The sequence below is a fragment of the Bubalus kerabau genome, chromosome 1 (assembly GCF_029407905.1).
Source record: "Bubalus kerabau isolate K-KA32 ecotype Philippines breed swamp buffalo chromosome 1, PCC_UOA_SB_1v2, whole genome shotgun sequence".
Taxonomy (NCBI): Eukaryota; Metazoa; Chordata; class Mammalia; order Artiodactyla; family Bovidae; genus Bubalus; species Bubalus kerabau.
In genome coordinates this window covers 263081627-263096028 of record NC_073624.1, presented here as the reverse complement: position 1 = coordinate 263096028, position 14402 = coordinate 263081627, and the positions used below count along the sequence as shown (strand labels likewise).

General features: G+C 35.7%; 1 protein-coding gene across 12 annotated transcripts in view; it reads left to right on the top strand.

The window, feature by feature from the left end:
- ARB2A (ARB2 cotranscriptional regulator A) overlaps positions 1-14402 on the top strand; it is a 418957-nt gene that overhangs the window by 43417 nt on the left and 361138 nt on the right. For all 12 annotated transcript variants that reach the window (XR_008708552.1, XR_008708546.1, XM_055564819.1 and 9 more), the window contains 2 exons: positions 3544-3645; positions 8843-8943. Coding sequence is in view for 10 of the 12 variants with exons in the window: in XM_055564806.1 (XP_055420781.1) it covers positions 3544-3645; positions 8843-8943 (203 nt within the window). In the remaining 2 variants the exon portion in view is untranslated. The remainder of the gene's footprint in view (positions 1-3543; positions 3646-8842; positions 8944-14402) is intronic.

Genomic DNA, 14402 nt, shown 5'->3' with positions numbered 1-14402 from the left:
CCAGTCAAGTTGACACGTAAAATTAACCATCACACTATTCATTTGTCTATGGAAACTTTGGTTGCTTCCACCTTTTGGCTGTTGTGAGTAATACTGCAATAAATAGGGGTGTACAAATATATGAATCTTTGTTTTCAGTTCTTTGGGGGTATAAAATGGTATTTTTATCCAATGACTTCATATATTTAGTTAAAGTTTAGAATTCTAGTTGCTAAATGGCTTTAATGACCAGAGATGTGTTTTAGAAAAAACAGTGGTTACATCTGATGTTTAGGTTATAAGGATTCAGTTGTACTGTATTTTATAGGAGATTGAAGAGATTTTTGCATGGAAATGTTCTATTATACTTGATTTTTACCTAATCTACTGCCTTTGGAACCCAATTTCTGCAAAATGCAGTTATATAGCTTTGTTTTCCTTTTACAAAGCAGAAAAATAGTTTCTGACAGTTTCTTTCTGAGTCTACTCAGTTGGCTTCCCTGCTAGCTCAGCTGGTAAAGAATCCACCTGCAATGCAGGAGACCCCGGTTTGATTCCTGGGGTGGGAATATCCCCTGGAGAAGGGCATGGCAACCCACCCCAGTATTCTTGCCTGGAGAATCCCATGGACAGAGGAGCCTGGCGGGCTACAGTCCATGGGGTTGCAAAGATTTGGACGTGACTGAGCGACTGAGCACACACACTCAATGCCAGTGAAATTAAAAATATCTACATCTAGTTCTCTAATTGACAGAGGAGAAGTTTGAGGAATGCATGTTTTAGTTTAGTTATTCATTTTATCATTCAAAGGAACTTTTTGGTCAAAGCAAAAGCATATTTCTGTATTCAGAAGGGTTTATTCTTTTTACAAGGTAATGAGGAGAGAGGTTAGACTATATTAGAGCTTATACAGGGCATAGAATAAAACTATAGGGATTTTGATAGAGTACTGATTTAGATATTGGAGAATAAGTTTATTTTTTTAATCCCACAGTACCATTAAGGTATAATTTTGGGCAAGCCATTTTACGTCTCTGGGCTTATTTCCTTGTCTCAAAGACAGTGAAGATAACACGTGCTACTGCTTTATAAGGCTGTGATGGTCAAATGAGGTATAGTATGTGAAGTCTTTAAAATCATGTATAGATGTTAGATGGCATTTTATGATCTGAGATGATAGAAAATGAATATTAGACATAATACAGATGCTTATATTTTGGATGGTTGTGTGTATCTGATTAAGAGGATTCTAAGTTTTGAACTGTGGAAGATGACTGTGAAGTAAAGGAATTCAATTCATTGGAAGGAGAAAAGTGAGAATCTTCAAGCCAATTTTTGATAAAAAAAATTTGAATCAATTTTGCAAAGATGTACACATTGTTCAGAACCTTACTAATGAATCAGAAATTTGTCAGCATGTACGAATTTGCCCCAGTATGCATACTTTGTGACATTTTTTATTTTACTAGATAATTTGCAGATTTTTTTAAAAATAAACTTGCTTGTATGTTGAAGATGGTATATTTTTGTGTAAGTTGAGATTTATCTGATGCAGTAGTTTGAAGAGTTTTAAACAATGACTTTTTTTTTAACAAATTTTTTGGTATCTTATCTTTGTGTCCCACAGAGAGAGACTAGAGACTGGAGGTAGACAAAACTATTTTTCCCTCTGGCATAGTTTTATGATCTGTACAGATGGATTTATTATATCTCTGTAAGTGAGAGACAGAAATAAAGTGTTACATCTGAGATTCTTTTGTTTTAAACAAAGGCCGGGGTTGGGGGTGGCGAGTTGCTGGTTTGCTATACTAGGTGTCCTAGGAGTTTTTTCTGTCTTCAGGAACTTGAGTTTGAATGAGAAAAAAAATCTCAAAATCTAAACTTAAAAAAGAAAATCTTTTGAGAGATAAATAAATTTGAAGTTTATCTTCTATTTGTTCCAAGTTTGCATATGACACGAAGGTGACATATAGTGAGAATTTTTCCTCATCCCGTAATAACCTATAAGAAACTGTTAAGTACTGTTGACAGACTGACTTGAGGCTGGGGCAGGGAAAGTGCAAGATACGCCTGCAACACCGTGCAGTAACAGGAAGTAAGAAAATGCTCACAAAATAAAGAGATGAGACTGAGGAGCCGGGATGACTGTTTGCAGTGTAGTGACCTGGACGGAATTCTGGAACAGAAAATGGAAATTAATGGAAAAACTGATGAATAATATCTGGGCTTAGTTAATAGTAATATACCAATGTTGGTTTCTTCATTGTAGCAAACGTAGCATGGTAAGGTAGAATGTTAACAATAGGGAAAAATGAGTGTAGACACTCTCTGTACTATCTTTCAGCTTATCTGTATCTAAAATGATGCAGAAATAAAATGCTTATTTGCAAAATATTGTTGACAGTCTTTCATTATGTATAGTCAAATGATGTGAAGAATGGAAACTGTTTTGTGTCAGCCTGTTTTCTCCAGTTAGCATGTTTTATTTTACTATTGTTATTTCCCCTCTAAAAGTAGAAAAATGGAAACAGTGGAAACAGTGAGAGACTTTATTTGGGCTCCAAAATCACTGCAGATGGTGACTGCAGCCATGAAATTAAAAGATGCTTGTTCCTTGGAAGAAAAGCTATGACTAACCTAGACAGCATATTAAAAAGCAAAGACATTACTTTGCCAACAAAGGTCCGTCTAGTCAAAGCTGTGGTTTTTCCAGTGGTCATGTATGGCTGTGAGAGTTGGACTATAAAGAAAGCTGAGCACTGAAGAATGGGTGCTTTTGAACTGTGATGTTGGAGAAGATTCTTGAGAGTTCTTTGGACTGCAAGGAGATCCAGCCAGTCCATCCTAAAGGAAATAAGTCCTGAATATTCATTGGAAGGACTGATGCCTAGCTGAAATTCCAGTACTTTGGCCACCTGATGTGAAGAACTGACTCACTGGAAAAGACCCTGATGCTGGGAAAGATTGAAGGCGGGAGGAGAAGGGGACGACAAAGGATGAGATGGTTGGATGGCATCACTGACTCGATGGACATGAGTTTCAGTAAGCTCCAGGAGTTGGTGATGGACAGGGAGGCCTGATGTGCGGCAGTCCACGGGGTCACAAAGAGTCAGACACAACTTAGTGACTGAACTGACTGATGCTATATTACTATTATTTAGATTTTTAAGTTCCCTTATTCATAGCAGTAAGATTTGGTGATCTTTAAAAGTCATATTAATATCTGAAAATTTTAAAAATGATAGAAGGAGGTTAATAAGGTACAAATTAGTATCTGTATATTCTGAAGGGAAAGAAGTTCATAATTAATCATTGTGGTACATAGCATCTGAATTGTGATTGTTTGGAGAATTACAGTTTTGAAAGTACTTATGTTATATTGATACTGTATGTCATCACAATGAAGCATTTTGGTAACTTAAAAAATTATAATGAGAATCTTATCATTTAAGGCAACACATAAAAAGTAACCTAATAGAAAAAGAAAAAAAAAAGTTAAAATAATGTAAGATACCATCTTTGTTATTAATTATGAAAATAAATTTCATGTCATTTCTTTTCTAGATTTATTATCTAGGATAGATTTGGATGAACTAATGAAAAAAGATGAACCACCTCTTGATTTTCCTGATACACTGGAAGGATTTGAATATGCTTTTAATGAAAGTAAGTGGTGTATGCTATATATATATGCAAGATTTGTTTAACAATGCTAATAGAAAATAAACAATCCTAAACTTTTATTTGCCAGCTAGAAAGTTTTGTGTGTTTCTTTTGAGAAATAATCTTATCCTTTCATGATGAAATTCTTCTGTCAAGTAAAAGAGCCAAGTAATAATTTCCCATACTTGTCAAGTCACTTAAACCAATGAATATGAATTTAATTTAACTTAGGTATTTTCAATCTTGAGGGTTCAACTCCCTTGTATCCAGCTGGAACTCCCAATTAATAGTGTAGAAAGATGCTATTATTTCACGTGTTATTTAAAAGATGAAGTGACTGGCAATAATTATCTGTGACACTATTTTAAAACATAATACTTGATTCCATTATTATTTTTTAGGCAACATCCTTATTGTAAAACTTCATTAAGTTCTGAATAAAATAAACTTGGGACTTGGAATAAGGTACCATAGATTGCAAGAATGTTTCTTGCACAAAGAACCATGAACCTGGATTAATAATACTGTAATACTTGAGGGGTAATGTCATTACAGGCCTGGTAGCATTTGAATTGTAGCTGTCTGTTGTACTGCATCAACTAACTTGGTGATCTGTCATCATTGTGTGTGTGTTTTTAAATTTTACATGGATTTATTTTATTCTATTCACATTGACTATTGTCATACCACCTACAAAAAGTGCAAAAGCATAATCAGTTTTCTAATACCAGGTCAGAGCCAGGTTGCAGAAGAGGAACTATACAGTAAGTTACAAGAAGAGTTCAGATATCCTGTTACTTGATGTATTTAAAGCTGTAAATATTGCCACAGGAGAATCTCTGGTTTTTTGCAGCATCCATACAGTTCCTGCCAATGAGGCCTTCTTAGATTGATGTGTCTTTGCAGTATCAGTTATGGGTGTTAGAGCTTATAGTGATAGTCTCTGTGTACTAGAATATTAACTGAACGTATTAGAACATATTAGAGACATATTAGAAAGTATTAGAACATATTAGAAACTTTGATCTCTTTTCTGATATTAATTTGCATGCTTTATCTTTTGGCAAAGTATGTGTGAGTAGTAATATTTTGTTTTTAAAAGAAATTTTAAAATTTCTTTATAGTTTAATTAACAGACTCTAAAGAACTTGAGACTGACATTGCTCCTGCCCCTTTGAAACGATGACCAGATTCCTCTTTCGGGCCAGGGTTGGGGGCATGTGTTGGTGGTGCAGATGAATCATAGAACTGTGTTTGCTTTATGAATAGAAGACACCAGTGTCCATTGAAGTCTGCCTTTCATCTTCCTTGAACATTTCTTAAAGGAAATGAAAAACAAAGAAGCAATACACTTTTATCTCTCACTTTCTTATCAGACACACATCTTGGCTTACATTTTACATTCTTGCATGCACATACTTTTGGGGCACGCCTGCACCTTTGCAAATGCATGGGTGCTTTCATGTACTTACACTGAATGTGTGAGCACCCTTGCACACGCCTATCATTTATGTTTTTTAATATCCTGGACATTGTCTTGCATAAATGTAGACTTACAGTATGGGCAAAGATTCTTGCATTCCAAGGAGAGAATGCCACTTTTATGGATCTTATTTTTAGCACGATGCAGTTCAGGGTTGAATTCAGGGTGAATGGTGAGTATTTTTTTGAAGATGTGAGGATTTGAAACCAAGAAACTAGTTTCAGTATTAAATCCCTAAGAGAGCAGTCCTATCTTAGAATCTTCAGGGACTTTTTTTCAGGGTTTATAATGCAGAAACTTTCATGAAAGCTTTGTATTGAAACTTTCATTGACTAAAGAAGCTTCTAAATTTTTCTAAAGAATTTTGAAGTTCTTAGTTGGGTAAAGAAGAATTAAGATACAGAGTTCACTCTAAGGAAAAAGAAAACTGTAACAAAGGGCAAGAGATTCTTTTTACCTGCATCAAACTGATACCTTGTTCTTTCAAATCACTGTACCTTTTCAAATACTCTTTGTGTTTAAAGTGCCTGTTTAGCCATTCTCCAGTTGCAGTTGGTATACGGCCCGGCTCAAATGCCTTTGCCTTGAAAGATGAAGGTGAAGGCTTTTCACCTTATACCCTCACTCTTACTCCCTATATACTTTGGTGCGGTACTGTGAGAAATCACGCTTTTGTATCACCAAAACACACACACACACACACACACACACACACATATATATAAAACTCAGCAACAAACTGTTTTGAGTTTGAAGCTTGTCTTCCATGATGGCTGATTTTTATTGGATTCTTACTGTTGTCAGAAAGTGTCTTAAATATTTTCAGTTTATTAATTCATGTAGGTCATTGATAGCTTATCTTTGGTCTCAGACTCAGCCACCCATCTGGTAAAATATATGGATAAGCTTTTCAAAATAACATGCATTTGCTTATACACTGGAGATTTTACAACTGATTTTAGGAGACTCTAAAATGTCCTAAATCAGACCTTTGACAGTTGCTAAAGAGATTTTCCAAACCTATGAGAAATACTATTTGCAAATCCAACTGTAAGTGATCCAGATTATCTTTTCTGGTTAAGAATGCTTACTCTCTTTGCCTCTTTATCTTCTTTTTACTTTTAATACTAGTGTTAGTAGTTGGCTGTTTGGGCAAGGCTCATTTTTCCTAAAATATAAAAATCATTATCAACTTACGAGAATCATTATGTTCAAAATGAGTAGAGAATTAAGAAAAATAAACAGCAAACCTCTCTTTGAGATGTAGATATATATACATCTAGCTGCATAAACTCTCTCTCGGTAAGTCAGTTCCCTTTCACACAACAGTCCCATAGAAAATACATTTCAAATTTTAGCTGTAGCAGTATTACACCTTACTATGTGCCACATGCCTTTAAGGTTGCTTTAGTCAAAATCGCAAATGTCAGATTTGCAGATACCTTCAATTCACTTGTATTGGTATCCTAAATGGGAATTACCCTGTCCTCAAAAGAAAGACATAGATGTACCTTATAATTTATATGGCATCATCTGACCATAAATGAGTGTTCGTTATGGTGATCTAGTGTTGTGTCTCATGTTAAGTATTAAAAAACTTTAGAAATAAGAATCAGCACTTATATTAAAAATACCGAGTATGTGTAGTAAAATTGATTCATAAAAATAATGAGATAGTTTTACTTAGAGTACTAATGTTTCCTGGATTTTAGCTCTGGTGCCATAGCTTTCCTTTCAAGTCTTTCTTCACTCTTGCAAGCCCTCATTGGATAAAAATCAAATACTAATAACTCAGTTTAGCTTGACCATGTACCTCTTCTGCCTCCTAGGATAAAGGATAAAGTTTGAGGCTTCTACTATTTGATTTCATGTGTTCTCCACTGTTGTATTCTTCAATTAGTCTCAGTACTCTCTTTGTTTCTGTTAAACTGGGTTGTTCACCATTATTTGAACTTACCATCTTTTTTTTTTTTTTTTTTTTTTCAAAATTATATTTTCATTGTCTGAGTAGAGGGGAGGGAAGTTGTTAAAGCACTTGATCTGTTGTGTTTTTCTCTCCTGAATACCAGGAGAATGCTTCTGGGGAAACAAGACAGGTGGCTTGGTCTGCCATGAGGAGAATCCTTCTCCATGAAGTATTTTGAACAAGTTAACTGGTTTGGTATTGCTTACAGTTAAACCTACAATCTGCAGATATGTAATTGCATGTTTCTTTGAAAAATATCACATGAGCAGTACAACTCTCTGGCACATAAAGTAGAAGTGTTTATAACCAGCATGCTTACCAATGTGTGCAGTAAGTCACATGCCCCACTTAGAGACATCACCTGTTCTGGACCAGAGCATGCTATCCAGTGAGAAGAGAAGACTGGGAAGACCCAGCCAGGCTGTTGCAAACCACTCCCTGCTTTGCCTGTGCCTTTTGGTTGCTTGGGCCATTGAAATTATTAATAAAGTTATTTATTGTCAGTACAGTCATTGAACTTTGTGAGTTTGTCTTGACAGTCTTATCAGGTCAGTTTATTTCTCTTCCTCAGTTCTTGTCTCCTCAAAACAAAAATTTGGAACAGACTAAAGGGTTTAAAACAACAGACAAGTCACAGTTCAGATTGGCTCAAGCAGACAGATCTTTTACTAGACAGACACTCCCAAAACGTGGAAGCCGGCTGATCCCAAAGGAGTCATCATAACGATCCCTGTTGATTTCCCCTTTTCTACTTCCCGTCTCCTCCTCTTGATTGTGCCCTGTGCAGAATAGGGCTGGTACCCACCACCAGTCAAGAAAGGGAATGCAACTAGGCATACGTTCAAGGCCGATTGACAATTGAAAGTTATATAACAACAGGCTCTGTTGCGTGTGTCTTCCCATAATTCAGTCTGTTGTAATCAGATGTATATATATGTGTAGAATATTTATGAACCCTCAATAGGCTCCTAAGCTGCCTAAGGTTACTTGAGGAAGCCCCCTGTAGTTAGTTTGTATCCACTGTGTGCCTAGGGCCTGGAGTTGGAACAGTCTCTCTGGTGATTTTTGTAGCAAATCTGTGAGCCCCCCTGGGTGTGTCTGAAAGGGGGTTTAGAGATCAGTTCCTCCTTTTCAGCTAGGTCACCCCTTGTTGCTGATGCCTAACTTCCTACCTAGCAGTCTAAACCTGCGTTGGTTCACTGTCTCTCTCCCATTTCCATTTGCAATCGTATTTGTATTTCAAGCCAGTTGAGAAATTTCACTAAAACCTTTGAACCTATTCTAGCCTATAGGGATCCTTCATTTTTCTAAACTCATTTTAGACTTTATGTGAATTGCCTGTAGCAGTTTTTTAGATTGTTGACTTCATTCTTTGTAAAAAGTTGCTTCACTTTTAAATATTTATGCTTTTATTCCTCAGGTAAATCTCTAAGCTTAAGAATGGGGACCATGTTCATGGCTGTAGCTAGCAAAAATCTTGATATGTTATAGGCCTTCAAATATTGTTAATTTGCTTTGGGTTAGAGAAATGAAGATGGAAGACATAGCCTTTGAGTACTTGGGTCCTTCTTTTATACTATATATATCTTTGCACTATATGGATATTTAAAGAAAAATATCTAATGAAAACAATGAGAATGTCCTGAGACATTAAATTTTTATTAGACATTATTTATTATGCTTTACATATTATTATAAATATACTCTGAATCATAGCACTATTTTAACAAATAAACTTGTTTGTCTTCTAGAGGGGCAGTTAAGACACATAAAAACTGGGGAGCCGTTTGTTTTTAACTACCGGGAAGACTTGCACAGATGGAACCAAAAAAGATATGAAGCACTAGGAGAGGTATGGTTGTGTATATGATTTAACCTTGTTTTTTATTCCAATTTTAAATAGTCAGAATAAAGGTTTAAGTTGAAGCAGTACATGTATTCTTTCTACAAAATGGTTCAAAAAGGTTTTTGTATTTTTTTTTATTTTTAGTGGTAGCGTTAGAAACATAATTTCAGTTTAAATTTTATGTTTTTACACAAATTTTTTCATGACTTAATGTTTTATAATGAATCATTATAAGGGGAACAAATTGGTGCTAAATTTTATTTTTTTTTAATGTTTTTAGGAGGTTGAGTCCTCTGGTGTGCCAGGAAGAATAAGTCTTCTTTGAAATGCTTATCTAAAACAAAAAGCACAGAGTTACCGTTGTTAATTATGTGAGATGATGGATGTGTTAATTATCCTGGTCTTGGCAATTTTTCTTAGAAATTTCCTGGCAATTATAAAATCATCTTATTGTGCGTTTTAAGTATATACAAATACAGTTATCAGTTATTACCGAAAGTTACAAAAAAGTGTTTATCTATAGGAAGAAAATTGCTGTTGCTATAAACTACATATCTTTGACTTGATAAAGGATTAGGCCTTGTGAAACATTACATGCCTCTTTAATGCTACCACTGGTGGAAACTTTGAAAATGTCGTTTGCCATTCAAGTGAATGTTTTGTTAAAGCTCAGAGTTTTACTCATTGGTGTCACGTTGCTGTTGCTCAGTTGCTTAGTCATTTCAAACTCTTTGCAATCCCATGGACTGCAGCATGCCAGGCTTCCCTGTCCTTCACTGTCTGCCTTAACTCATGTCCATTGAGTTGATGATGCCGTCCAACCATCTCATCCTGTGTCGCCCCATTCTCCTGCCCTCAGTCTTTCCCAGTATCAGGGTCTTTTCCAGTGGGTCAGCTCTTTGCATCAGGTGACCAAAGTATTGGAGCTTCAGCTTCAACATAGTTCTTCCAGTAAATATTCAGGGTTGATTTCCTTTAGGATGGACTGGTTTGATTTCCTTGCAGTCCAAGGGACTCTCAGGTCTTCTCCAGAACCACGATTTGAAAGCATCAGTTCTTCGGCACTCAGCCTCCTTTATGGTCCAACTCTCAAATCCGTATATGACTACTGGAAAAACCATAGTTTTGACTATATGGACCTTTGTCAGCAAAGTGATGTCTCTGATTTTTGATGTCATAGTCTGTGTTTTTCATAAAATGCATATGAACACATTTGTTTACTGTGATAACTAGACAACTGCTTAATTTCTATAAAGAAAAGCTGAAAGTTCTATTTATATTTTGGCTGTCTAATAAAAGTAGTCAAAATGAATTATTTGGTTAAACAGTAGCATAAAGAATATATGAAATTAAGTTTTTCTTTTCTGGAATACAGCTTTTCTTGGATCTCTTCTGAACATCTTTGAGCAAAGATGTTGACAGCTTTTGTTCTGAACCATCTTTTTTAAGATGTCTGATTAGGAAGCAGACTTAGAAGATAGAGATTGTGTCTTCTTCTAGTGCAGAGGACAGATTTGTTTGATGTCCAAGGAATTTCATGGTAGGGAAGATCTACTGAAGAAGGAAACAGCAACCCACTCCAGTATTCTTGCCTGGAGAATTCCATGGACAGAGGACCATGGTGGGCTGCAGTCCATGGTGTTGCCAAGAGTCAGACACAACTGAGCGACTAACACTTTCACTTTACTTTAATGCCAATGGAGAGTCACAGAAATTTTGACTATGACCCTCATAGTCAATCTCAAGACATGTCACCATAATCCTGAAACTGCAAGTTCTCATATAATTATCTAGAGTTCCCAGAAAACATATAAACATTGTGTTTAAATTCTGAAAATAGTTTAATGCTTCTTATTACCAATAAGATCTCTAGTTCCGTTAAGCGAGAACCTGTGAAAAGTCTCTCACCAGTGTCCTCCACGTAAAACCACTGAAAAAACTTTTCTCCTCAGTGATGGATAGGGCAGAATTCAGAAATTTGAGCTTATTGCCTGAGAGCCTGCCTTAATAAATAAACTTTTGGTATGCTTAAATATAAGTTTTAAGGAGACAGCTTTTAACTTCAGCCAACAATCTAAACCAAAGCCCCTTCTGTTTTCTTAAGTGTTTTCCTGCAGAATATTGAGTTTTGTCTTCAGCTGAGAGGTACTATATATGTTTCACAACTGCCGTTTTAGTTTATGTTTATTTCTCTCTTAAGGAGATTATTATAGCAGTCATTCAGCAGAAATTGGTTTTAAGACTTGCTCCTGAAATGCTCTATCATTTCTATGTAAATTAAACTTACTGTGTAAGTAAAATAAACTGAGATATCATTTTCTTTTTAGAATGCACTATCATAACCACACAAAAGAGTACTCTTTTACATTCACATAGTTACATTTTTACAGTCAAACAAATGCTTTTGCTAATATGTGTATATATATTTTTACTGTCTACATATAACTTGATAAAAACATATAGCTTTTAATAAGTTTGGTTAATTTGTCTAAATTTAGAAAGATACTTTCAGTTTAAAGAAGTGGGACAGTGGTGTGAAAGGGTGATTTTCAGAATAGAAGTTTTCATGCCTATATATCGGAGACAAATATTATGCCAAGGAATAACATTTCCTTTGAAAGATTAGAAAGGCTATCATTTAAGTAATAAATAGAATGGTAAAACCCAGCATGTAACTTGTCAAATTTTCTCAACTGTCTCTTTCATGTCAATACTGAATTATTATTAAATGGAGAATTTGTAATCCAGAAGAAATTCTAATGAAAGATTTGAGTTTTTTGCCTAAATTGGGTCTTTGCACTTCCTTTGATATTTGTTTACTTCTTTAAAAGTTAATAAATTGTTAGTGTGCTTAGTAAGAGGATAGTATTGATTGAACAGTCTTAAAAGCTTGGCTTTTTATTCATGGCTAGGACCACAGTTACAAAAAAAGAAAGTAAAGGCATAATTCCGCCCCCCCTCCCCCGAACCTAAATTAGTAATATGTCTTGTAAAACAGTGCAGTGTTATTGAAAAGTACTACTACTAAAAAAATGGAATTTATGCAGCTATAAAAATTGGATTTTTCCAATGGCCATATTCAAGTATTTGAAATAGGAACAACTTAAAGTAAAGAATGATAATACAAATTATTATGTTAATAGTCAAATATTTGACTATAATGTGATTTGTTGTTGTTGTTCAGTCACTCAGTTGCGTCTGACTCCTTGTGATCCCATGAACAGCAGCACACCAGGCTTCCCTGTCCTTCACCGTCTCCTGGAGTTTGCTCAAACTCATGTCCCTTGAGTCAATGATGCCAGTGATGTGTGTGACTAATATCTTCATATAATGTGAAATTCTCACATCTCATATTGTGACAGAAACAGAGGCCTGGCTGTCAGGAAATCTGGGTCCTAGTTTTGGCTCAGCACTATCTCTCTGGTAGAGAAAATACAAGATGAGCCTAGGACATTGTCTTTTTTTGGAAAGCAAACCCTCAGTTTAATGGCAGTATGTGAATAGGACAAAGAAACCCAACTTGAGAGGATTTCCTTTGGCCAAAATTGGGACAGTTTGAGGGTAAAACAGAATAAGGCTTCTATTGATTATAAAATATTTAATTAAAAGTCTTGATTCCGTAGCATTTTTATAATATAGCTAATTTGCTGTCATAAGATGAAAATTATCTGAAAATTGGTAATCAAAGGGAAAGAATTAAGTAGCTCAACATTTTATGAGAAACCGTAGTTCATTTGCAGTTGAAGAAGGAATGTTTTACTTTACCAAAGAATACTGGCTACTAACAGTAAAAAAAAAAAAAAAAAAAAAAAGGTATAATTAGAAAATCACCATCATTCTAAAGATGTTCCCTCAAGAGTCCCACTTCCTGCTTATTCAGTCAACCACTAATCTGGGATCTACCGTGAAGGGACTTCACGGTAAGTGAAGTGACTTATGCAGCAGATATAATTAAGGTTACTAGTCAACTGATCTTAAGATCTTAAGATAGGGAGGTTGTCCTGGATTATCTGGGTGAATTCTGTATAATCACAAGAGCAATTAAAAGCCGAAGAGAAAGGGCAGAGGAGTCAATCACAGAGATTCTGCAGAAGAGGCAGCGAGAGCGGTTTCAGGCATGAGGATTCACATGCCATTGCTGGCTTTGAGATAGAACCAAAGAGAGGCCTGCATGAGCTCAGGGTACCCCTATACTAATGAGAAGCACGGAAAACTCAGTGCGCTGCATTTGGCCAACAACTTGAGTGAACTTGAAAGGGGACTTTCTCCAGAACCTCCTGGTAAGAGCCCAGCTGGCTGACACCTTGATTTTGGCTTTGTGAAACCTAAAGCAGAGACGCCAGTGGAACCAACCCGCATTTGTAATCTATAAATTGTGAGATGCTGAACTCTGTTTAAAGCTATTAAGTTTGTGGTAACTTGGTAAATTAAGTTTGTGGTTGTTAATTTAGTAGAGGAAAACTACTATACAACTGCTTCTTGAAATAATTGATTTCATGAAGGATGTGAGGGAATATTTGCACAGTATGTTTACACAGAATATTTGCACTTTTCCCAGAGTATCAACTCAGAGATTTCTTGCAATTGTAAGGGGAAAAATACATACCTTAAAATAGAGATTTAGCTGTCAGCACAGGACCTGATGAACACAGTAAGTATCACTAGTGGTAGAATAACTTGACATTTGTATCATCTGATAGGATGCTGTTTGAAGTACACAGCATTAACTGTGGATATATCTTGCTGCACACGCTGACTCGGATGCTAATCAGCCCTTTAGAATTGTATTCCATTTTCGTGAAATACAGGAATAGAGGGAAGAGCAAATGATAGCACAAGGACACAATCCAATACAAGGGACATGTAGAAGACAATACCATTAAAATACTGAAATGAGTTGTGTGTTGAGGGTAAAGAAACTGTTGTAGATGGAAATAGACAAGGAGACAGCAACTAGCTTGCGTATATGAACATTGATGGGACTTTGGTTAAAATAATAAGGTAAAACAAACAACCTCTATACTCTTCAGGGGCAACGAGGAAGAATTGTTCATGTTTTTCAGGTATGAAATATCGCATATTATGGTTATGTAGGAAAATGTCCTTATTCTTAGGTGATGCTAGCGAAATATTACAGGGATAATAAATAAATATAGGGAGAAAGTCATGGTGCCTGCAAGCTATTTTTAAATGCATCCTAAAGAAGAGGAAAAACTCAGGGAAATAGAAAGTATGTATGGCAAAATGCTGTTAGTTGTCCAATCAAACTGGAAGATGTAAAGATGCTTATTGTACTGTTTTTCAACATTTCTGTGTGTTTGAAAAGTTTCACAAGTTGAATATTGGGGGAAAGGAAGCTGGTGATAGGAACCTGAGCACACTTCACGTTTGTGAGTGAGGCTTGCTCCCCGGCAGGCATACTTGGGTGCTCTTGGACTATACCATTTTATTTGTTGTGTGCTGTG